This window comes from Aulonocara sp. 'chitande type north' Nkhata Bay, linkage group LG8 (assembly GCF_057382095.1).
Source record: "Aulonocara sp. 'chitande type north' Nkhata Bay isolate Kocher_YH1m ecotype deep benthic linkage group LG8, A_spYH_male_GT1.1, whole genome shotgun sequence".
NCBI classification, from domain to species: domain Eukaryota; kingdom Metazoa; phylum Chordata; class Actinopteri; order Cichliformes; family Cichlidae; genus Aulonocara; species Aulonocara sp. 'chitande type north' Nkhata Bay.
Window position 1 is genome coordinate 17,084,989 of NC_141351.1, and position 24,748 is coordinate 17,109,736.

Genomic DNA, 24,748 nt, shown 5'->3' on the forward strand with positions numbered 1-24,748 from the left:
CATCACCCCTCGCTGCTGACCCCCCCACCCCGTTCGCAGGTTGCATTAGGTAAAAGTGGGTTACCTCGAAGCAGATCTCCAGACATTCTGGATTAAAGCAAAAGATCAGAGTGGCTTTGTAATGAAATGAAATGGTGAAAGGAAAGAGCATTAAAGACAGCTGTAGTAATAACCATAATTGTGCCCTCTTTCCCCCTCCTCCTCCTCTCTGATCAACAGCTGTCAAGACTGCTGTTCAACAAGCAGGGCACTTCCTTAGCAACTGCTGTTGTTGATTTCCTCCTTGCCCCCAAAGCCTGAGCCAAAATTGCCCGTTGAAAAGTTGAACCCCCTCCTTCGTTGCATTCATTCAGTTTCCATGAACTCAGCCCTGCTCTTCAATTACCAGCCTGTGCAATGCATGACAAAACTCTCACGTCCGTCTTTTTTTCTTTTTGTAACTCTTGAGATACACGAGCTGCTCAGGGATCCAGCTGTTCTTTATGAGAGGCAATACACAAATAATTGGTATAGCCTAACAATCTGGAGGTAGGAGGAGGAATAATGACTGTGAAAAGGCAGAGGCACCAATGATTTACAGTGGATGGCATTTAGCAGCTGCAGTCCTCAGGGCTAGCAGGCCATTGCCAAGGCCAGTAATGGCTGGCACATCTGGTGCATACGGTGAACTGGAAATGCTGAAGACAACCACTCATCGTCTCGGCCAAAAGACCCAGTTTGACTCAATCTTGTTCCCAGCTGATCCCATTCTTGTCTTGGTTTAAGTCGAATTACCTTGCCTTTACGACAAATCTTTGTTCCGTCTTATCGAACTCAATGTTTCCCACCCACTCATGCTCTAATTCCAGTATAGATTGAATATTTTTTGTGCTCTCTGGTTCATCTCCGACTTATAGTCAGTGTTTGACAGTTGGCTCCTAAGCTTCAGAGGTCCAGCATTTGATGGTTGAAAGAGAGTACAAAACAATCACTGACTACAGTGTAGCAACATCGATGCAAATGGAGAGAGTGGGGATCGGTCTATGATAAGGAATAATTTCTGCACAGCGCACAATACAGAGCTGGAAGCTTTGCTGCTCCAACAACAAGGTAGATAAACTGTGACATTTGTTTGTGTTTGTTTGTTTTGTTTGAAGAGGTGAATGAAGTAAGTAATCTTTAAAGGAAGATATATCTGACAAAATGTCCTGCCTCCCTACATATTTCTTATTAAAACATAAAATAACCAACACACGAGCGTCATCTTAATATGAGCGTTTGCTGTAAACTATGACCTTAAAGCCAAACCCTATTATACCAGTGATTAGTTGCAACGTATCACATTAAAATTCAGAGAGCTGTTAGACCCAAATTTAGCTCAGCGGGGCTTTTTCCTCACAGCCTTTCCGTCCTTGCAGTTCAGATCACAAAAATTCAATTTATACTGCATCTTTTCAGCCACAAAACAGCGATGAGGTTATGAATCAGATCTTCTGCAATATCCAGGGGGAATATTTTTAAAAATACCAAATTAGTCTATTACTGACATACATTTAGGAAGACCTAATGTTCTGGCACAATTGTGAACAAAGAAAATTTGAAGCTGAACATGACAACTGACGAACAAAACGACTGCTGCTTCACCAGATATTTCATATGGATTTTTACAGATTCCTTAATGCAAGTAGAGCCCGAGCTCTAAGCGATGCCATTAGGTCATATGATCTGCTGTTACTCCTTGATGCCATGTCAGCAGGGCCTTGTTGTAGATACTGAAGAGCACTGTTTTCCCCACGGAGCCAATTAAACAAGGCACACTAGTGAGTTCCTGTTCATCAGTGGGGCATGAGTCACATTTCCATGGCATGCCTTTGACTCACTTTCTGTGATTTCTAATTATTTAATGACAAAACATATATATCAGCTTTGTATTACAGTCATTTTGCAACACACTCTCTTTCAGAACATATCAAGGACATGCATGCCCAGAAAATCAGTGCTATCTGCATATACCTAAGAGCCAATATGTTTTAGCTAGAATGACATGTCAGTTTTTCTAAAATTATGAGAATCATTCATCTTTTTTATTTTTGAAAACCAAGACGCTCTATCCCATTTTGATTTGAGCCAAGCTGCTGTTCAGTCAGAATGTAGTCTATACTCTCTTTTTTCATTCTCATGTCCTGCACACCCTGCTGTATGTTTTATGAGCTCAACATCTTACTTTATGGCCCTTGCGATAAACAGCTTCCATCCAGAAAGCTGCACTTTCTGAATGAAAGCACAAAAACCGGTCAATAAACAGTAAACCAGATCATCAAACCTGGAGCTCGGACACAACGGAATAAAATGGAAGAGGACTGGAAGACTAATGCACAACTGTAGTTTCTGCATTAGTCTTTCAAAAACGTGGATTTCTCATGTTTGTGCACACACACGCACGTGCTCATATGTCCGCAAAAGAGTGATGAGCTCATTTGCTGTGTTTGTGTTTGTGCGTTTGTCGAGGAGATATAATCTCAAAGGATGAGAAATACCAGCGTGTTCTCATTTAGAGCTAATGGGTGGATGCAGAGATGGATAGAGAGGAGGACGCAACAAATGGCCGTGACCAGTGTGAACAGGAAACAAGCGGTCCTCTGTGCAGATGTGTAGTTGGCACTGGGTCAGCTTGCAGTTTTATTGCCCGCCCCCATCATCTACCCTACAAACACTCTCTACCCCACAGTAACAATGACAAACTGGATCTCATTATCTCCTTTGCCTTATTCCTGGAGCCACAGCAAGGCCAGGAGAGTCTGAAGGGCACCCGTATATAAGCAACAATGTTCCTGTGAACCTACAATTACTCTGTGCCATTTAACTAAAACAAAAGAGACTTATGAAAAAAAAACGGTACTCGTGATTGACTGAGTGTAGGCGAGCCTTGCCAGTACTTTCAATTACAGAATGGAGGGGCTGATAATCAGACAGGCATTTGTGCCAGTTCTTTCCAGAGCAGGCCTTGAGTAGAGGTGTGTAAGATAACACGGTTTCGTAAAAATATCTGATTTTCTCTCTAAAAAGAAAAACAGAATTCGGGTAATTTTAGCAAAATGTTTGTAGAAATATAGTGCTTTTAAGCAACTGCAGGGGCCTTGAACTGGACCCATGGGGGAAACTTTATGGTACTGACCTGGAATAAATAAAGAGGCAGAATGAGAGAATGTAGAGTTCCTAAACATCCTTATTTAAATGTATTGGTTCCTTAATCCTGGATTAAAAAGCAGGGCAGAAATATTGAGCAAAGAGGAGGAGTAGAGGGGATTATTTTTAAAACCAAGGACTAAATAATTTATTTCTTTTGTCTGCTATAATAATCAAAAAAAAAAAAAAGCAAACAGTCTCCGTGGAGAAAAACATGCTAAATATTCATGTATTATTTAATTTGCCTTTATTTAAAGTGTGGCACAAACACCTTTTTTCACATTCAGAGAGGTTCATCATTGCTACATGCAACTTCAGATTCAAACAGTAAGGAGAAGGTGGTGGGTTTTGCCTACATTAAAACTACCGTTTTCAGGGGTCTTCAATTATTTACTTGGGGCTGCTAAGAGATTTTCCAGCATTAAAGTTGCATGTATATCAAAGAATAGCCTCACTGTAACTGTCTGTGAAAAGGGGAGAGCCAGACGACAAGAGGAGGAGAGCAAAGGAAACACAAAACCATTTTATTTCTACTTCAACAAACATTTCTTTCCCTTTTTAATATATTCACTCTGTTGCCATATTTGGCAAAGACCTTGACCAGGAATACCCTCAATCAGACTATAATGTAAATCTACACTTCTTAAGACTCGGTTGTTTTCTAAGTCTATAATAAGGAATACTGTTATGGTGTTTTTCATGGGCTTGGGCCAAACCAAATAGAGAGGGATGTTTCCAGCATAAACACCAGTCGGAGGCTCCCACAGACCACAAGGCCTTGGCTGAAACAGACACCCCAATGTTTCTTCTCAGAACGTCCTCTGCATCTGCTGGGTCTACTATAAGATGTCAAGACTATGGTGAGCAATTAGATGTAATTGAGCTGTTGAATTTTAAGCCATTTTGTCACTCAGATACTCTTAATGAGCAACTTTCTTGTTTCCACATGTACAGTACACATCTTTAGTCTGCAAGACATCATCTGCATTATGTCAGGGAATAAGTCAGTCAGTGTCTTGTGCTGTCACGGCCATGCACTGCCACTGAACTACTGGCTTCCCATTCGGAGTGAGTCATATTGCCTTGGGGCATTAGCACAGCTGTTGAATCTGCCATAAACCCAATGGCCCAACAGTTAATTGGCATAATTTGCTTACTGCTCAGCAAACAATAAATTACAAGGGAAGAGCATGTGGAATTATGTTTACATAAGATCGCAATCAGGGTTTTTTGATGACACTTACTGTACTTAATGAGTACATTAATTTAAATTAGTGATAGTTTTATATTATAATGATGTATTTTAGATGTGTGCCTGTGTTTTTTAAGATGGGGTGGAGCTGAAACTGTGACTCACCCAGTGGAGGGAGTCATGATGCAGCCTCCACGATCCACAGTCACTCTACAGCCGCACCCCCGTTCTGGCGTGTCATGGTTCATCCCAAAGTTGTGTCCAAGCTCGTGGGCCAGAGTGACTGCAGCACCCAGGGGGTTGTCTGAATGGTCCTGCAAAAGAGATCAATCACAAAACGTGCCGTCTTACCTCATCTCCCCTCAAACCTCTTTACCTCGTGATTCAGAGCTATCTCTGTATTTCCAGGCTAGGCATGAATCCATGAAGCAATATCCATTATTAAATTTGCTCAGTATACAGATCTGTCGCAGCAACAATAGCAGAAGCTAATTAAGAACAGACGTTTCTGATTGCATTCTCCGAGGAAAATACCAAATAACAAAAAAATTAACGCAAGCCAAATTGTTGTTCCCCACAGGAGCCACTGGAGAAACATTACTCAAAACAAGTGAGTGTAATTGCATATTGCCAAGATTAAACAAACAATTCTGTTGAATCTGTGCTTATCAGAGCATTTCGTCTGCTCGACACTGAGGCACAGAAATGAGCTATGAAAGCAGACTGCGGGCTGTCACCTTCAGCTCGCTCGTCAAACTCTGACAGAGGCAGATGTGCTGCTTCATCTTCACAAATAAAGACATCCTCTCGGCAAATAGGTTGGAAGACAAAGAAAAACCAAACGGCCTCGGTGAAAATCAGACACTCAATTTTGGCAGGACAGAAATTAAAAATAGACAGTGTTAGCAGATGCACAGTAAAGATGAATCTACAGTGGCACACAGAGTGAAACCTGATGTTTGCTGGGGATTTTCTGCAAGGTGTTCAAAGCATTAACCCACAAAGAGGGCATATAAATAATATACAGTAGATGGCTATCATGGATGCAAAGCTGTACATGTCAGACCACCTCACTTTTGGAGTCTCTCGTCACAGCACGTTATTTTGTAGCACTGTGCAAATCAAGCTTAGGCTGCTGAACTGCTCTGCTGGGGGCTTTTGAAAGAAACAGTCAGCTATTTTGAGTGCAATCCAAATGTGCAGCCCAGATTCATGCAAATAAGTTGGATTCTGTTTCCTGGAAAAACCCCATTCAGACTCATTTACCAACAGATGAGGCTGAGGAGCTCAGGAGGGCACGTCACGCAACCGTCTGTGCTTCGTCTCACCACACCAATGAAATGAATATGACATTTAGGGCTGGTGAATTGAGATTCCTCATGTCTGACATGTCTAAGATTTAACTGCCTGGAGAGAGAGCAATGAGACCCACAGGGAAAGCCTAACTAATGAGTTCAGAGGTAGCTGGTAAATGAAGAGACACAACCCGGTCAAACACGGTCATCAGTGGCTGGGGGTTAATCCCCATTTCTACAGCCTTAAGTATGTGTGCATACAGTACACAGTTCTATCCTAATGATCCACTCCCTACTTTACCATCTGCAGGACAAGAGTGAAGAACCATCTGGCGACCAAACCTAACCAGCCAGCCAGGCCTTTAAGACTGAAATAATCGGATGACTTGTGCTAATGCAACACATTAAAGTTCTGTAATGATTCATTATTTATGACTTGCATTTTCATTCAGCTTGTGATCCCTTAAAATGTATTAAATGCGATTCAGTGGCGTTTCCCATGTATACCCTCCTCATACCCTTCTTAAAAACACACTTATTAGCCTACCATGACGATTCCTCCTGACTGCTCCGCTGTGCACATACTCATGATGGGTGCCATACCAATGGTGGTTCCCTGGAAATACACCCCACTGAAAATGAGAACACAATGGTTACTATATTGCTCAAATATGCAGCCATGCATGTGTTCACACTTCTGTCATCAAAGGCGCCGTTGAGGATTTCTGACCACTAGCAATATGCGGCGTTTCCTGTAACAGAAGATGATGTTTTGAAGACTGCTGCGGGTCCACCAGTGCAAATGTGCTCTGGCAGCTGCATTTCAAAAACATATATTAAGGCTTTCATACAAGGGCAGGAAGCATTTCATTTGCTTCTAATTTGTCGTGAATGCCAAATAAGCTAAAGCTTTATTCAAAATCGGGAGCATACGGCCAAGTTAGCAGCTGTGTGAAATTATACATCACCTTAGATAAATGCCCACACATCTCAGCTTACAGTTTTAAGTCTTTTACTGACAGACCAACAACTACTGTAACACTGCTACTGTTAATATCTTTCCACTGACTAAAAATGATATATTCGTTAAAAAATTCCACCTCATGTTTCTGTTAACATTTGTTTCACTGGCAGCTGTAACAGAGCCATTGTTCTCCGAATGTTTTCTTTTTTAGCCGTGGTTGTTTTGTTAACATTCATCTACCAAATGAGAGGGGTAACAACTGTGTAAAGACCCAAACACCCATCATGTCTCCTTGACAGCGTCTGTGTGGCTAGCATCTACCCACATACCGTAGGATGGGTCGTTCTGTAACTGGTGGACAATGTAGGCTATAAATAATGGTTAAAAATGACCTTTTACTTTATAATTTTGTGTTGTGTATTTAAAAAAATCTAATATGTTGTGCGCTACGGGTTTTGCAGATGTTTTAAAAGGTGGGAGTTCAATTTTTTGTAGTCATGTGTTTATTTTAGAAACTCTACACCACCCAGTAAACTGGGTAGCTCCAAAGAATAACCATCAACTGTACTACTAAGCATCTTTTGTTTAGTTGCGAATAAAGAAAACCTTTCATACAAAGGATTTATCCTAAACACAGGCATTGCATCTCTATGCTACAGTACCTGATTAGCTGGGCGTTGTCATGTGGCTTTTGAGGCAACAGCTTGACCTTTCTCCAGTCCAGGAACTCGTGCAAGGTAGTAAATGGGTCCTGGGTTATGGGACACTTGTCCACATCACTCCACACCTCCAGCCCCACGAGAGCCACACGGATATTCAGAGCCCTGTAGAACTAACAGTTTGGAGTCGGAAGCAGGGAGAGGGATGCGATTATAGATGTGTTTAATATTTTTGCCACTGTCTTTACTGCAAATTACTTATTAACCACAAATGCTATAGAAAAAGTCACTTAAAACCGAAAGTGGCTCTGTATAAGTCCTTAAATATTTATCAGCGTATGGCTCTCCAGATGAATAAATCAGCTTTTTGCTTCTGTTGTGTTTAACAGCCACCCACGGCACAATCTATTAAACTGGCTGCATCACAAAATGCCCAGCCAAGTTATGAAATTGATCATCCATTCATAATCCAATCAACCTCTGCCCGCAGGTCGGTCAATTCTCACCAGGCTTAATGTGACCTCTAATAAATCACAATCCACCACTGCATTCCCTCTTTGGATTCAATTGTTACCTTGTCCACGTAATTAGCAATCTCAGCCAGCCGCTGCTTGACTTTGTCCATGTCCTTGCCTTGCTTCTGAAACTGAACAATACAAGTAGAGAGAATGAAGCAAAGTGCTGCCCTCTTGAATGCTTATTACCCTCAAAGATAGTATTTTGGACATATCGCATTATAGTGTAACACTGTATCAGTTGTAGAAATGTCTTCATAGGGTGCGCTCTAACCCCCATTCTTGCCACTGCTGCTGTAGCTGTTATCATCAAAAGGCTCCTCGGTAAAGGTTATGCTGAAAAGATAACCTCAACTGCTTTGTATTATATTCAGAATTTATTCAGGCTCTAAAGCATGTGACTTTGACCCATGTGTCTCAAACTAGTGAGAAACTGTTTCTTCTTTTAGCTTTCTTAAAAGGTCTAAGAGCCCACATAAGGAACGGTCTCATTTGTGAGTCAAGTGGTCAGTGATGTATGCAGCAGGATGTAGATGGAGCTGGAGAGCGAATTGGGGGAGCGAGTGGACGCATCAGAGCTGACACAAAGGCAGTGGTGGCGCCTTCTTATCTGTGTCTCAAGAGGAAGGAAGCTAGCTTGGGATCTGGTCTTTGAGCCTCTTTACTTTGGAAGTCAGCAGGAAGATGAAGAGGATGATGAGACGTTTGACCTCTGCTTACCTCTCGGTTGTCAGCCACAATGATCAGCTCCACATACTTGGTTGTAGTCTGGGCATGGCGTTTATGCTGCAAGAGATAAATGAAAGGGAGTGGACAGGCAACAGTTGGATGGAAAGCAGAAAAGGATGAAAGATGGAGGAACAGGAGATATGAATCCAAGAAAAGAAAATGACAGAGGAGGTGGAGGGTGCAAATAACAAAACAATAAACCAGGGGATGAGAAGAAAGGAGTAGGAGGAGAGGGTAGAGAGAGAAGGATGTTAGTAAGGAGCACTTTACTGCAGCTTTCTGGAAAGGGCAGCCTAAATTCAGCAGGTGGCCACTGGAGATGGCTTTTCACCTGAACGGCACTCTACACAAAAGGCAGCAGAAATGAAAATCAGCAAAAAACAATCAGCTACGCTTCACATCTGACCCAGTAAGAGCCACTAAGGTCACACAAATCTGATAACACTCCAAACGAATCGCTATTGCTTGTTTAGTGCAGTGCTGCATGGTCTGTTGGCACACAATATAAAGAAATGAATAGATTTTCTCTATAAAACGTAAAAAGATTTTTGATTTGCTAAATAGATATAAAATAAAATTTTCAAATTTATGGGGATTTTACCAGCTTTTTTTTTTTTTTTTTTGCACCCAGAGGATTCTCCCCCAGATGGTTATTATAAAGAATGCAGGTTTAACCCTCTGGGGTCCAGGGTATAATTGGCCGTTTTTGACTACTTTTGATTTTACCTTTATATTTCACTTTTAAAAACTGTTTATCTTGCCTTGTTTGGAATCATTATTTTCAGCACAACCTCAAATATCTGAAATTGGAGTTCTTTTTTCATTTTGACATACTATATTAGCACAATTGATCTAAATTCAGACAAAAAATTTAAAATCTGAGTAGAAGAAAGGTATATTTTTACTGTAAAAACCGCAAACATGTCTAATGAATCATTTTCATAACTTGAAATGCAAATAGAAATTGCACAATTCTAAAAATTATGCACAAGTTTTGCAAACAACAAAGTTATATGGTACTATTTACCTAAAAATACAGCCAAGGCCTCAGGCGTTTTTATATAACCATTTAAAACTATTTACAGAACAATCAGGTGTTCTGCATCAAATAAGAAGGCACACAAAATATTTGTGCCACTCCAAAAAAAGAGTTTCTGTCCATTATAAGACAGAGGAGAATACCACAGGCCTTAATCCTGCAGGTCTGACTGTTGTCAGACCTGCAGATGTATCAGATGTATCAGGTGTATCAGTCCAGTTTTCCACGCGCCGGCGCGTCCGTCGACCCCAGAGGGTTAAGTCACTGGGCAGGGAAGCTACACCCATCGTTTATATACAGTATATTGAATATTCAGCTCTTTTTTTGTGTGGTCAGAGATTGTGAGTGTTCAACCTGTTTTGAATAGACAGGAAAATGTTACAGCAGCGAGTATACTTAAGACACAGCATCAAGTCTTGTGCCACCCCTGATTTCTTTGTGTTTTGGTAGGAAAATGAGAAAACAAAGTACAGCGACTTATTGAAACGTTTATAAATGTATATGGAAATACAAAATATAAGGAAAAAAAGGCTTAAAAATCAATATTTAGTTGATCACCTTTATTCAACAGATGCTGGATCAACGTTTTCTGACAGGTCTTTGTGGATTTCTGAGAGCAGTAAATACTGCTGTAGATTGTTGTTTAGGTCTTCCACTCCACTCTGCCCAATTTTCTTAATGTTTTTAAGGACAGACTGCACACCATGCCCAGATATGCCAAGTTTTTGGCTAATAGCTCCTTGGGAATCACCTCATTAATACAAAATGCTACTTTATGTCTGTGAACCTATATTCCTTTGGCATTTTTCATAGATTGAGCTAAAGAAAAAGAATACAAATTGTGTGTTTTGTGACAGGCTGCTAGTAACAAAATGCCTTAAGAAATGATCTCTGTTATGTCTAGACACAACATTGGAGTCATCCCTTAAATTAGGTGCAGTTTTTAATGCTTGAATAAGCATTAAACAGTACTTGAGTCTGACTCCTTGGAAGTAAAATATAAAGAATAATGGCCTGGCTGAGGATTTTTAAAGGTAAAATTGTTATTGCTAAAATTGTTAGGCTGACATTTTAATACTAAACAGGAGTGTCCAGTCCTATTTAGGTTATTTACCATTACCATTACTGCTGATTAGCAGTAAATTGAAAAACATTGAATGGAATGTCGTTAGTGTTTGGGCATAAATTGGTTCATTAAAATTTTGATCTAATATTTATGAAATGAAACTTATAAAATCACCATTGTGATGATGATGCAACTTCTATAAATCCAATTGTAAAATAATTCACAGCCTGTGGTCACAAAGTACATACTGATCACATGCTTTGGCATCAACTATTTGATACAACACGCGGCGCTACAGTCTGTTTCACCTGCATATAGGTACACACATGCACACAATCTTGTTCTTTCCACTCACACACTTGCAGATCCTGCGAGCTAAAGGTTCTGACTTCACACCATGGCCCTCTTTCAACCTGAGCCTCTTTATCCTTGCTGGCCTGGCAGCTTGGATCCTCTCTGCTCTTATCTGCCTCCTCCATAGATAAGCCAGGATGGGCAAGTGTGCTCTAAATACACCCTATGGTGATTAAGTCTCTAGGAGGCCACTGGGGAGGAAAAATACACACAAATACTGTTCTTTCAACTCAGTGAAGAGCAATGTTGTTCTGGAGGAGAATCCAGTCAGTTAGAGTCATAGGTCTAAATGTACAAAAGATACTTTCTAGCATCTTTATCAAAATAAAACTGAAACTGCTATTGGAAGAGGAAAACACTGCTAATCTAAAGTGGAAAACAAACCTGTTATCCTATTTATAGCATCTATCTTATCTAACATATATCTGGAAAATCTGCACGACACACCCTTTATTGATGAAACTTCCACTGGTGTGCATAAAAAAAACTCAACCTAGATAATCAACCTATAGGTAATGGAGTGAAAGAAGGATGCATCTACAGGGCAGCAGATGCCGATGTGGTATACACCCTCAACCTACCAAAGGAGGTGATGTGATGTCTGTAATTAGTTTAGGCTAGCATGTATAAGCTCATAGTTCTTTAATATGAATTAAAGCACACTTCAGACATGACTCATCCATGTGCTATGATCTGTTTCAAGCATGAAAGACAAGACACTCAAATCATGGTCATTATGGATAGTCACATTTTCAACATGGGTCCTTGTTAGAATTCATGTTGCAGACGTGCTGTTCCTCTCAGCAAGCCATCATATCTCTCTACCCTTTTCAGCCTCATCTGATGTTCATCATCTAAGGGCACTCTTGTCAACACACCTTTTAATCTTTAGACCCTCAAGCAGGGTACTTTGCAGTTTATCAAAGCTACAGTGCACACCTCTGTGCCCCCGTGTAACATGCTGAGATGAACCTGCATGCCTTCTGCTAAGTACAGCAAATAAGGCTTTGTGCTTTTTGATGTACTTCTTCTCTCTTTGCTACACTAAACTCTGTTTATTACCATACTCTTTGCTATATTAACAAGACTGCTTGCTAAGCTCTTTCGCCATTAGTTAGACATTGATGTCTAAAACATTGTCTCCTCTGTTTTCACATTTTTAACTTGACAATGGGGTTGCGACATTCGACATCCTGATGAATAAACTGCATCTTAGTGGAGATGATTTGCATTCTAATTCTGGCATCTCTTAGCATATAATGAGTGTTAGGGACATAGTGCTTTAAATGAGAACATTTTGATCCAATAAAACAAATAAAAGTTCATTTTTCACACGGGTATAATCCATCTGAACTTCTAAATTGCGTTGTTGTCAGGGTTTGTTCATTTGTGCTAAATCTTTGTACTCCTCTTAAGATTTAAGACAATGCTTGCCACTAAAGCCAGCGCTATAATCATTTGCAGATATCAAGCTCTACAATAAAACATCAGAAAATCCCTAATACCGGAGAAATAAATAAATATAACAATGTGAAAACACAGGATGTTTCAGCCAGTATACCCATATGTTTGGTCTGCGTCCCACACTGATCTCAATGAAATGGTTGCAAAAATAAAAATCAGTTTTAACTAAAGCCCTGGAAAGTCCCTCACATTTTTTCTGCATTATGATTTTAGTATGTTTGCTTAGCCTCCAACTGGAACATCTGTTTCATCTTATGCACCACCTATATCCGAGTCCTTCCCTGTACTAATCTGCTTAATCAACCATGTTTGTCCACTCCTGCTTTACCTCACCCCAAAGATAAAGATGACTGGAGTTTATGTTTTTCACTTATCAGTGCTCATCATCTGTAAAGCTTATGCTTTCTGAGGTTAGAAACTCCCCAGGGCCGTGCCCCTTGTGATTTATCTCTATGCTCAGTGTTGTAGCAGGGGGCAGAGTGGGATGGGGTTTCTTAAAAGCAATCTCTTTAATTCTGGATGGTCCTGCTGGAGGCCGTAAGCACAACCCAGCAGTTTCATCTCACATTAAGAGCAAATGCTATTGCTAAACAGCGAATGTACTTTTTTCACAGGCTTTTTTTTTTTAAACTGCTCTCCTAACACACTCCAGAGCATCTGTCAGAACAAGTACCGGCTTCAAAAATATATATCCTGTCACTGTTCAATTCTGCATTTTATATTCTCTGAAGTCCAGAAAATCAAACTGAAATATTTCTCTCTAGCTAGTTGATGCAGCTGGTCATCTTTACATCTTTTTCAGAGCCTCACGTGATTATAATATCATCTTAATGCATAAAGAAAAAACAAAAAAACAAAGTGTTAATTTCTTACTGGGAACTGTAATGTTCTCTATGAAACAGAGAGAGTTTTGCCTGTGGTAACTGCTCTGTGAAGACATATTTAATAGCTAACTACTAATTTTAGCATACTGTCATAACCATCAGTCCCATAAAGAGGCTGCACAAAAGAACTTGAGAGACATTTTTTAAAGGGGTTAATATATCATAGAGTGCTATGAAAAAAAATCACCTCTTATTTCTATATATTTTGCTTCCAAGGAGCCAGACTTCTTTAATTGTTTAAAGTAGTCTTTAGCAACAGTTCTTCAGGCCTTATCAAAGGTCTTTTATCTCATCTAAACATTTTGCTGAACCTGACCATGTTCAGAAAAACGTACTTAACACTGACCTATGAATCATTCAAGCCTAAAAAGGCTTGAACGGACTCAACCATGAACCAGGATGAACCAGTGTTGTGTTTACACATAGCAGACAACTTAGCAAAGAGCCCATTTTAAGTTTCTTTCCATTTATTTGGTTGAATCTACAAAAAATGCCAAAGATAACACAATTATCTTTGATTTTCTTTTGGACCAATAAGGTGGTTCCCCAAAAGCTATTAGCTAAAAACTTATATCTTGGCATGGTGTTCATTGTGTCCTCAAAAGAATTTCGGGAAACTGAACCAGTGGATGGCAAGTGAAGCAGTTTCCCACAGCAGATGAACCGCATCCAAAAGTCATGTCATTAGGAAGGGAAAAGAAATTTAATAAAAAAAGACCTGATACAAGACCTAAGAAATGCATCTGGTCGTTTAATTAATCCACATACTGTTCACCAAAGCTTCATCTGAAATGATCTCAGCATGAACAGTTGCTGTAAATAAGCCATTCTAATGGAAGGAAAACTGAGAGAAAAGTCTGAGGTAGCCAAATCACACATTAACTGCACTGAAAATCAGTGGTACTATGGAGTGATGAATCTTTATCGGGAAGTTAGAAATATTTTGGTTCAAATTGTCTTCAATATTGTAGAGCGGGTTAGGAAAAGGTACAACAATGAGTGTCTAGAAACAAGTTAAAAACATGGCGGAGGCTCTGTCATAGTTTGTGACTGCATTTCAGCCAGTGGTGCTGGAGATTGGAGGAAAATTGGTGGAATTATGAATGCAAAAAAGTACCATCAGATTTTGATCCACCATATAATACCATCTGGAAAGCACTGATCCCAAACACACTTCCAATGCAGTAAAAGCATACCTAGATAGATAGATAATGGAAAAATACTGGTTATTGACTGGCCTCCCCAGAGCCTGAACTGCAATATATTTGAAGCAGGGTGGGATCATCTTGACGGAAAGCGGAACAAAAGGAAGCCGACATCCAAAAATGAGGTTCGACTATCCTTCAAGAACTCTGGAGAGCTTAGACTAAACATTGCAAGAAAGCTTACCTAAGGGCGTTCAGGCTATGATGAAGAAGAATGGTAGTCATACTAAATACTGACCAGAAAGCTCACTAGAACTGTACAAACTCTGGTTTTGCCTTATATACTGTATTTACATGTGTTCCTATAAATCCCATTTCCCCCAAAAAACATAAAGAAATTGATAGTGGCTCAAGACTTTTGTACATTACTAGATAATTTATCCAGGTATAAATAGTTAGTCCTATTAAAGCTACGTCTTTAGGTTTCACTGAAGTTAAATGTTTAAACTACAAAGAAGGCTGAAAGCTAAAACTTTTTCTCTGCTCTGCCTGATTTTACGATCTGACTTATTTGGAAAGGAAAGAAAAAAGACAGGTTGAAAGGCCAGGGATCTAAAGTTCAAACCATGACCCAGTCTGAGAGTGTACCTTTGTTGAATGAAAATAAAATCACATACTACATACTGAGAGTTTACTAGCTGTAGAAAAAAAATATGTGTTTAATAATCCTTACCCTTGTGCTAAAAGCCTTGAATGGGCTGCCGTCTGTGTGCGCAGATGAATAGGTCGTGTTGAAATCATGGCCACAGGTGCCAGGAGCAAAATTGAGGTGTTCAGCTGTGTAAATCCAGTGAGTCCCATCAGAGCGATCAGCACATGGTTCCAGTACATAGGATCTTTCGCCAAGAGATATAAAACCCCTGCAGAACGAGGAAGAGGCTATCAGAGGTGCAAATATCGACAATGCAATAAAAAATAATCAAACGTGATGACCAAGATGACATGTCATTAGCGATGAGTGTACCCATTGTGCATAAGCTGTAAGATTCTGTAAACCTTGCACAATGTTCACAATCACACAAACTCGTGCTGAACCAACTCCAAGCCTGACTGCTGCAAACACAAATGGGGAGCTATTTGTCTCTGTGAGCAGGTCAAGAATTGTGTAGCTTCCTGTCAAAACTGTTCTGGTGATCTGTTATTATTATGCAGACAGGTTTAAGAATAACTGAAATAAATGAATAAATATCAAGACTGAGGTCAGCAGAATGAGCTTCACAATCAGGCATATCCCTCTGCAGAGGGTGTCGACATCTGGCTGCTTCATGAAAACATTCTTGATTGTGTCCAGTGATATTGCTGCAATCCTTACTCCTCACTGACATTTGCAGTGCGCTTCGACAAGACTGAAATCCTCCACGTGCCTTAAAAACCTTAATGAATGTCAGGTTTAAAGATTTGCAACAGTACTACATACATGGGGTTTTACCTTGGTTTGCATGGTTTGCAGAAAATTCAGTATTTACTAACACAAATTAAGCAGCCTGAGAGGTTTTAAACAAACCAACAAATTAGCCATAATCTAAACCATTAAAACTTGGAGTAAAGCCATTAATGCATCATAACTATTGGTTGTAACTGTCCTCTTTGCACAGACAAAAACTTGTGCACAGCCCAAATTTTACCTGGAAGCTGATGTGTGCAGCTAAACTGGGAGCTTGTTTAAAACTTGGCCAATGCTATTAAGAGTTTTCGCCCAAAATGTACCACTCCAGCTTCAACAGTTTAGTTGAGGGGGTTAGAGGTGTGGTGTACTCAGAATATAGCTATCCACCCCAAGTGAATTTAGTAGTGGTTTATTTCTAATGACAGACATTAATAACGTGTTCCAATATGTCATTTTGGGCATAATAGGAAAAAGATAAATTAATTATTTTACTCTATACACAAAATATAATAGTGCATCTTTTTAAATAAGACAATACTCAAAGAACTGTCAATTACATCATGCTTGCTTTACCATTGTTCTTCCTTCAAAACTTCAAATTTGTCAGTATACAAGTTGTCGGCTTGGTGCTACTTGCTGCAGGAGAGGCTGGATCTTTGGATGGTTAGAGGTTAATCGGTGACAAATGCGGCCCCGCCCCCCACAACACTGAATTGGATGAGCGGGAGAACATGGATGACGTCTTATTTTTGTGTATTGGACATTTTAAATATTTCTTTCTTTCCTAACATGTTATCTATTGTCATCCAGATATAAAATATGCTGACGTTTCCATTTAATAATCCAGAGCATTAAACATAATATTTACATATTTGCTTTTAAGCAAAGCAGAATGCTTGGAAGCTAAGGCAGGATTAATTTAAACATTATAATATAGTAATGCTATCCAAATACTGTATACTAAAACATCAACCGATATTACCTTATTATTATGAGGGTATTACAATTTTATAACTATGTGAAAATTCAAACTCACAGACATTACCTTCTTATTTCTAGCAGCTTATCAAATTGTTACCAAGCTATTACGCTAAACTACGCTGTTTGTTACCCTACTATTACCACTTTATTACTCAGATGTAATAGAAAACTGCTACTGAGGGATTTTTGGCAATGTGGAGAACAAAAAACAAAAAAACAAAAACAAATTAAAGCAATCAAACTGTGTATAGAACATTATATTATGATAAGCAATTTTGCATATTTGCATATTGCATTTTATGCATATTTTAAGTGACTTTAAATCTACACTATGTACCGTTCTAGCGACACCTGGCACTACAGTATAAACTTTTACAGGTCCCAAAGCAGAGAGATCAGGGTTAGCTTGTTGAATGTATCACTAAGCTTTTACACCAGTGGTGTCATGTCAAAAAATGGGAAACAAACTAGCGCCTGGCACACTTACTTAATCCCAGTGCAAGTGCTGAGGCTCACATCCGAATTGTCATGACCCTCCACCTTACCATGGTAGTAGCAGTTTGCCTGAGGGAGCACAAAACAAACAAAACAATAGGATTTTAAACTCAACACAGAAGGAATAGAGTAGCAGCGTGTGAAACAAAACAGGCGTCGGGTTTTAAGCAGAGTTCACCCCAATCAGCCCCAGGTGTTACACTGTAACTGTGAAATACGAGTAAATTAACTATAAGGGAATAGTATTTTGCCAGCTTAGCAAAAGCCATTCCTGCTCATCACCACAGGCTAATGATGGTTGAAATCTGAGTTCCACATTTCCCAGCACAAGCTTTGCTTTCTGCCGTATTCCCAGGTACCCACTTTCACGGACCACCTGTCAAGCTGCAGCAGGGAGTAAAGAAAGTGAATTAAGCCTGTGTTTATTGAACAAGGCCTAGAGGGTGTGGAGGAAGCGTCTGGTTTAGAGTGAAAACAGGCCTTCTGCTACAGCTAGACAGCCTTGCTCAGGTGAGGTCCTTCTGCCACCCTGTTCTGGAAAACAAGGAAATGTGAGTTTTCCACCCCACTTTGACTGCCTCTAAATATAGAGTTCAGGCAGTAAATTTGGATGTCTGGCCTTCTTCGAGGTGGTTACTCTCTATAGGCAGCTGAATTTGCATGCCAAGTGTCTCAGTGGGTTTCTGGCATTAAAGGCAATCCTTGCTTAATACTGAATCCCAGCACTTTTAGCAGTAATTCTGTTATGATAATCCAATTAATATCACACTTCTCCGAATAGCTAGAGGAAAAGGGCTTACCAAATAGCATCTTTCAGTCTTACCATCACCTTAATTTTGGTTGACACATGTAAAATGCACTCAATCCCTTTAACTACATTCATGAATATTTCATATGCAACTAACTCTTTAAGAGGGGTTAGACGCAGTGACAAAATCACCATGAATTATTAGGTGTAAGCATTGTTTTTCACTGGGCTTATAAACACTGAGTTGCAAGGAAGCATCTCATGAATATTAATGTTGTTCAATATCTATTGGGTGGAGGTAATTTCTTTTCTGACATGTTATATGCCAGTTGACGAGTTGTTCTGCTGCCTCCAAAGTATTAAAAAGACAATAAAGATGTGAAACACTATGTGGATAACTCTCAATCTTTGAATTCAGGTGTTTTCAGTCCCCATGGCCACAGGTGTGTAAAATCAAGCACCTAGCTAGCATGCTTTTGGAAACACCTGCGAAAGAACGGGTCATTCTTCACAAGTATGGCACTCTACTAGGATGCCACTGGTGCAGCAAGTCGGCTCAGGAGATTTCTTTTGTTTCTAGATATTTCACTATCAACTGCAGTGCAACACAAAAACTGTCCACTGGGAGTTTCATGGCATTGGTTTCCATGGCAGAGCAGCTCCTGTAGGTGTAAAGCGTAGGTGGTTCGGTACTTTTGTGCAGCGTATTTCACAAGAGAAGTGGACCGAAACCTTGGAAACTTTTATGCGGACACTTTCTGATGGTGGACTGGACAGAAAAGAGAGCAATCCATTATAGTCGGGCAAAAAGGTGCAGGGACAGGAAAGCACATTACATGAAATATGAAATTATAGTTTAGCAGAGAGGAGTAGGGCTGGATTTAGTACACTCAGTTAATGCTCGCACCTCATGTTTCTTTGATGAGATCATGACTATGATGCATTGATATAAAGGATATGAATAGACTTTTTGTTCCTAAGGTTTCTGCAGGAAGACAGGAAAGTGCTTATGCATTCATATTTGAAATACAGAGGATTAATAACCAGAATCCAGATTATTGTGGGTGGAAATCCTGGGTGTGAACATTACATTGTTTATTATAACCACAATCTTATTATTCTGTTACTGCTTTAATAACCATGGAAATCATTCATATTCCCAGTAGATGACTTTTGTTACATGCTATGTATTTATTGGATTGTACGTGGACTTAGATTTAGTGAGAAAGGGAGACTGTGTAAAACAGATAATGGGAACGATGGTGGGAGAGCTGACTCATACTCAAGTCACTCCCAGCAGTACCTTGCCTTTGACACAGAACTGAACCCACAAGATCCCTTGCCCAGATCACTATATCAGTCTCCTCCCTGCCGGCAGGACAAATAAATTAACTACAGATCAGTCTCGAATGATCTGGTTGTTTCCAGTAAAAAGATCCTCCCATGAAGAACTGGCTGTGGTCATGAGCGAGGAATGAGAGAAGGGACGGAGGTCAGAAGTGTCCGCACTTTTAATCAACTACTGCAGACTCCACAAAAGTCTCCACAAAAGAAATGCAAACATGAGGCAAAATGCCACATTCCTGCGTCTGGCTTCATCCATTCTCCCAAATTTTTATTTGTATATCGGCTGTAGTCACACAAAACTTGTAACATAGACATTTATTCTTTATTTTCTGTGTGTCATTTTTATTGTTATGATCATTGTTACTCTTTCTGTCCACATAAACATTATGCAGCTTTTATAATTAATGGATAGCTATGGAAAATGGGAAGCTATTTATCCACCCACAGCTGCGGACTCTGTATCTCACACTCCACTACAACTCCTTCATTGTCTTTGTGCTCTGGAATGGCAGCAATTCTGATGAGCTGGCCAAGTCCTGCCAGGGATGACCCAACTCTGGTCTCGAGTGGAAAATCATTTTGCTGTGTGGGTTGGACGTTACCGAATATAATAATCTCATCTTTTTGTGCATTTCAGCTATAAGTCTGCTAGGCCTTTTACACACAGACCTCATAGACCGTTTATTGTTATCGAAATGAAAATGCAACGTTAAATTGCTTTCCAAACTGCTCATAATCAAATCCCTGAAATCAAGCAAGCTGGTGGCAGTTTTATTTCATAGGGACTGAAACTGCTCCTCATGGTTCAGCAGCATCAAACTCATTCATTACTCTGTGCTATAATAGCCTTTCTTTTTCTGAACCTCAAAAAAAAAAAAATAACCTTTTCAAAAGATGAATATTTTCTTTACATCCATTTGTAATATTTTAGAGTATTTATGGATCCATAGAAAATTTGAGAGACCGGCAGCATTTAAAAGCAGAACAAATGTTGCTGGAGAAAACCTATTTGAGCTTAATGAATATGAACAATATTTATTACAGCACTGAAGCCAAGAACAAAGAAGGTACTTCAATTCTATGAGGTTTCATTTGTGCCAAGAATATGTTCCCAATCATGCCTTCTGTGTCGGATATGAAGAAACTTTTATTTTCTGTTTTTAATACTGACTGGCCACTTTATTAGGCACACTTGTTCAACTGCTCGTTAATGCAAATGTCTAATCATCCAGCCACAACGGAGGAGCTCATTGCACTTAGGTATCTAGACATGGTCAAGACAAACTGCTGCATAACATGTTGAACTGTGAAGCAGATGGGCTACAGCAGTACTGGGTATCATGCATGTCTGCTAAGAACAAGAAACTGAGGCTACAATTTTACAAAACACCGGACAAAAGGAGACTGGAAAAAGATTGTCTTGTCTGACAAGCCTCAATTTCTGCCGCAACATTCAGAATTTGGTGTAAACAACATGAAAGCATGGACCCAACCTTCCTGATATCAACAATTCGGGCCGATGATGGTGTGTAATAGTGTGGGGGATATTTTCTTGGAACGCTTTGGGATCCTTTGTTGACCAAAACCATTGATGCTGACCATGACTACAGTGTACCTAACTTCTGATAACACACCATGTCACAAAGCTCCGTCTCGAAAATCATTTCTTGAATATGAAAATGAGTTGCTTGCATTCAAATGACTTCCATGAACATCAGATCTCAATTCAATTGAGCACCTTTGGGATGTGGTGGAACAGCAGACTTGCATCACGGCCAACAAATCTGCAGCAGCTTTGTGATCCTATCGTGTCAATAATGGACCAAAATCTCTGAGGAATGTTTCCAGCATCTTATTGACTCTGCAGATTAAGAATTAAGCAGACAAAAGGAGGCCCAAGGCTGTATTAGCAAGGTGTATGTGATAAAGTGGCTGGTGAGTGTTTACCTCAGTTGTAGCAAAGCTGTTTGACAGATTGTCCGGCCATATGCTCGCATAAGAAAACATTTGTCTGTGTCAGTGCAGAAAAATTCATGCTTTGCTCTGCTGTTTCGCATGTAGTCCTGACTGTTATTTGTTGTGCTGTTTTTCACATCACATGCACGTTCAAATAATACAATCAAACCACACATAGTCAACACAGCCAAGTGAGAGGAAGTAAAGCTGCACTGACAAAGAAAGACGTTCTGTCTGGTGATCACTAGACACGCTGTGTATCTAACGGTCAAAATATTTTAGTCACAGCTGAAGTAAAGTTTAAATTTGAACTGGCAGACAGTGTGTTCCTCATACGGGAGCATCATGCAACCAACCAGAAGCTTTGCTTTTCTCTATGTAATCCCTTTATGTCTAAATTGATTTCTTCATGGTTAACATTTACAAGTGATTTGTTATACTTTAGAGATATATTTTCATATCTATATATTCTTAATTTTCAAAGTGGGAAACTCATGAATGCTTGATAGGTGCTTAATATTTCATGGTCACTGTGGCTTTCAGATTGCACCTAGATGATCACCAATTCAATCTTTCTTAGATTCCTTCATAACAAACAATTCTTTAGGATTTGTTTTGATCCAATCCATTAAAAAAAAAAGAAAGATCTGAGCTGTTGCCTAAAACAGAGTGCATTTTCTGACCTCTATCTGCCTTCTCATTTCATCAAATATGAATCTGTCGGCTGAAAATGGCCCCACTCACCTGGATTGTCCTCTATGTGCGCATGACTGCACAATTCCAGGTGGTTTTAAAAGCGGTTCTAACTGCTATATCAAAGTTTCCTTTACTTTCTCACGGACCCTAATATTAGCACAGCGAAGGAGAGTCTATCCAGAGGAAGAGTTTCACAAAAGGTCAACATTCATATGAGCTGCTGGGCAGGTAACATAGAAGAAAATGTAAGAATGTTCGAAATTCAATCACTTTGTTTTGTCACCCACAAACCCAGAAAATAAAAAGAAACATACCGTGAAGTTGTGAACGCCTGTGACAGCGCTGCCATCTTCCAGGTAATGGGTTTCTGTATAGTTACTTGCAAAGAGCCCCCTAGAAAGGATAAACAAAGACAACAAACATTCAGCTCTGACCCTTGGGGGCTTCATCCAAAAAAACAAAAAATCAATCACAATGTCTTAAGCCATTCAACCACAGCCAGACCTGCATGGAAGATAAACAGTCTGATTTAAAACTTTAAACTGCTTTAGGATAGCATAAATTGATTCGAGAAGAAGGCATGAAGGGGAAAAAAACACATTCAAAAGAGGCCGAAGTGACGTTTTCTATTAATTCACTTTCCCAACACCATGAAGACGTATTCAATATCAATCAATAACTCATTCCATGTGAAATAAATGGAACAATAATTAGTTTACACATTGCAGACAACAGCAAGTCATGAGTTGATTTTTTTTTCTTTTTTTAACGACTGGGAATAAATAACACTGTGCTTTAAATGAAGGAACCATATAGGTATAACCACACTTAATAAAAAATGAGCAAAAAGTATAAGTTAGCACTGAGAATAAAAATACAGATTCAATAAAATGAAGAGGTGTATCGAGATACTTGTAAAACTCAGTCTACCATCACAGTTCATTTATTTTTAACCTATAAATTAAAACCAAAAATAACCTATGACCCAACAGTCATGCTAGTTTAATGCTTCAGTGTAAGTGAGTCCTGCATGTTTTACTATTATCAAGACATTTTGCCTTTTAGAGGATTTTTTATCATAAAAGAAAAGCTGTTACCAACCCACTTAATATTTTATAAGGATTGTCTATTTGACACAAAGACGGGTAGAAAATACAGGATGGAATTTGATTGTTATTCACTGGAAACAGAAGAAATTGCAATAGTGTGGAAATGAGGAACCTGCCACCTTCTTTCCTCTAATTTTGACAAAGCATCTACTTACAGTATCTCTGTCAACAATAAGGCTACATGGCTGGTAGCAAACTCAGTTTACATTTCATTTATGTTTTTCAGTCAAGTTATAGCTCCTGGCAGAATCACACAGACATCACACATGAGTTGGTGAAGTCATATTTTTAAGCCTAACTTGAGAATTTTGGTCCTAATCACCATTAGGACAGCCAATAAGCAATTAGCATATCACTAGTTATAATGATACGCTTGTTATAATTTCAAATATGCGCATCATATTTTATCATATAAGACTTAAATCTGGTGATTGTGGCCATAAACTATTTATTGAGATTATAGATTAAGTGAGAATTTCTCATAGACTTCTACGCAGTTTGACTTCTTTTTAAAAGCCAGAGCCCCCTACTGGATAACAGAAAGGATGCACGTTTAAGGCACTTTCACATTGGTCATCTTTAAGTCTATGGTTATTTTTTAGCATTAATGGCTCTGTGGTATAGTGATTAACATGTTTGTTTTACACACCTAAGATGTCAGATTTTGTGGAGACATTAACGGTTATGTTTTGTCAAATCTATACATTTTTAAAACACACTAAAATGCAGCATTTTGATTTTAGATGCTTTGTGCTGTTCCTAGTAGCTACTTGTAGAATCAAAGTTTAAGTCCAACTTCTCTTGAAACAAAAACCCACAATCCTAAAGAGCCTCCTGTGGCCTTTATGAGCTAACAGGGTGAGATTATGGCATGAGTACACCAGATAACCTCTGGGTTGTGCTCTCCTCTTACCGCAAGACAAAGAAAATACCATCACAGCCTTATTATGATGTTGGCTGCCTTTCTCACCCCACCTAGAGAGGTTCCTGAGCACTAGGCTTTTCTCTGGTGGAGGAAAGGATACTCAGCTGGGGTGCTGTGGATCACATGCAGAAAGAAATCAATGAGCCAAAAAAACTGTGTGCACCCCCTCCTGTGTTGATGAGAACATATCTCCATTTGTGCTCAGTATTTGTGCAAACAAACATGAGAGTGTCCATGTACTGTACATACAGTGAGCACATGTGCTGTATTACTCTCCAGGACATTAGCAGATGCTTGGCTGGTGCTAATCCACAGCAGAGGAACAAACCTCAGCAGGCAGCTGGATCCTCTTACTGACCTCACCACTGACAACCCAGCTGGGAGTTTCAGCTGTAACAACCCGGGTAGGGGGGTTATTTTGTTTGGGAGCTGTCAGCATGAGACACAATGCTTCCCCACCCTCCAGTCCTCTACAGAGCCAATGAACTGGTAATAATCACTAGATCAAAGCGAGGACAAAGAGGAGAGAGCCAAATAAAATGATGTGTTTCTACAGTCTTAATTAGGTCTATG

The 24,748-nt window shown here is 39.5% G+C and overlaps 1 protein-coding gene across 1 annotated transcript in view; it reads right to left on the reverse strand.

Annotated features, from left to right (window-relative positions):
- The window catches only part of adam12a (ADAM metallopeptidase domain 12a), a 79,650-nt gene that overhangs the window by 16,375 nt on the left and 38,527 nt on the right, over positions 1-24,748 (reverse strand). The window contains exons 4-11 of the mRNA XM_086303945.1: positions 22,456-22,534; positions 17,387-17,463; positions 15,205-15,391; positions 8,511-8,576; positions 7,850-7,921; positions 7,279-7,448; positions 6,200-6,284; positions 4,523-4,671 (exon numbers count right to left, since the gene is read on the reverse strand). Coding sequence (XP_086160071.1) covers positions 4,523-4,671; positions 6,200-6,284; positions 7,279-7,448; positions 7,850-7,921; positions 8,511-8,576; positions 15,205-15,391; positions 17,387-17,463; positions 22,456-22,534 — 885 coding nt within the window. The remainder of the gene's footprint in view (positions 1-4,522; positions 4,672-6,199; positions 6,285-7,278; positions 7,449-7,849; positions 7,922-8,510; positions 8,577-15,204; positions 15,392-17,386; positions 17,464-22,455; positions 22,535-24,748) is intronic.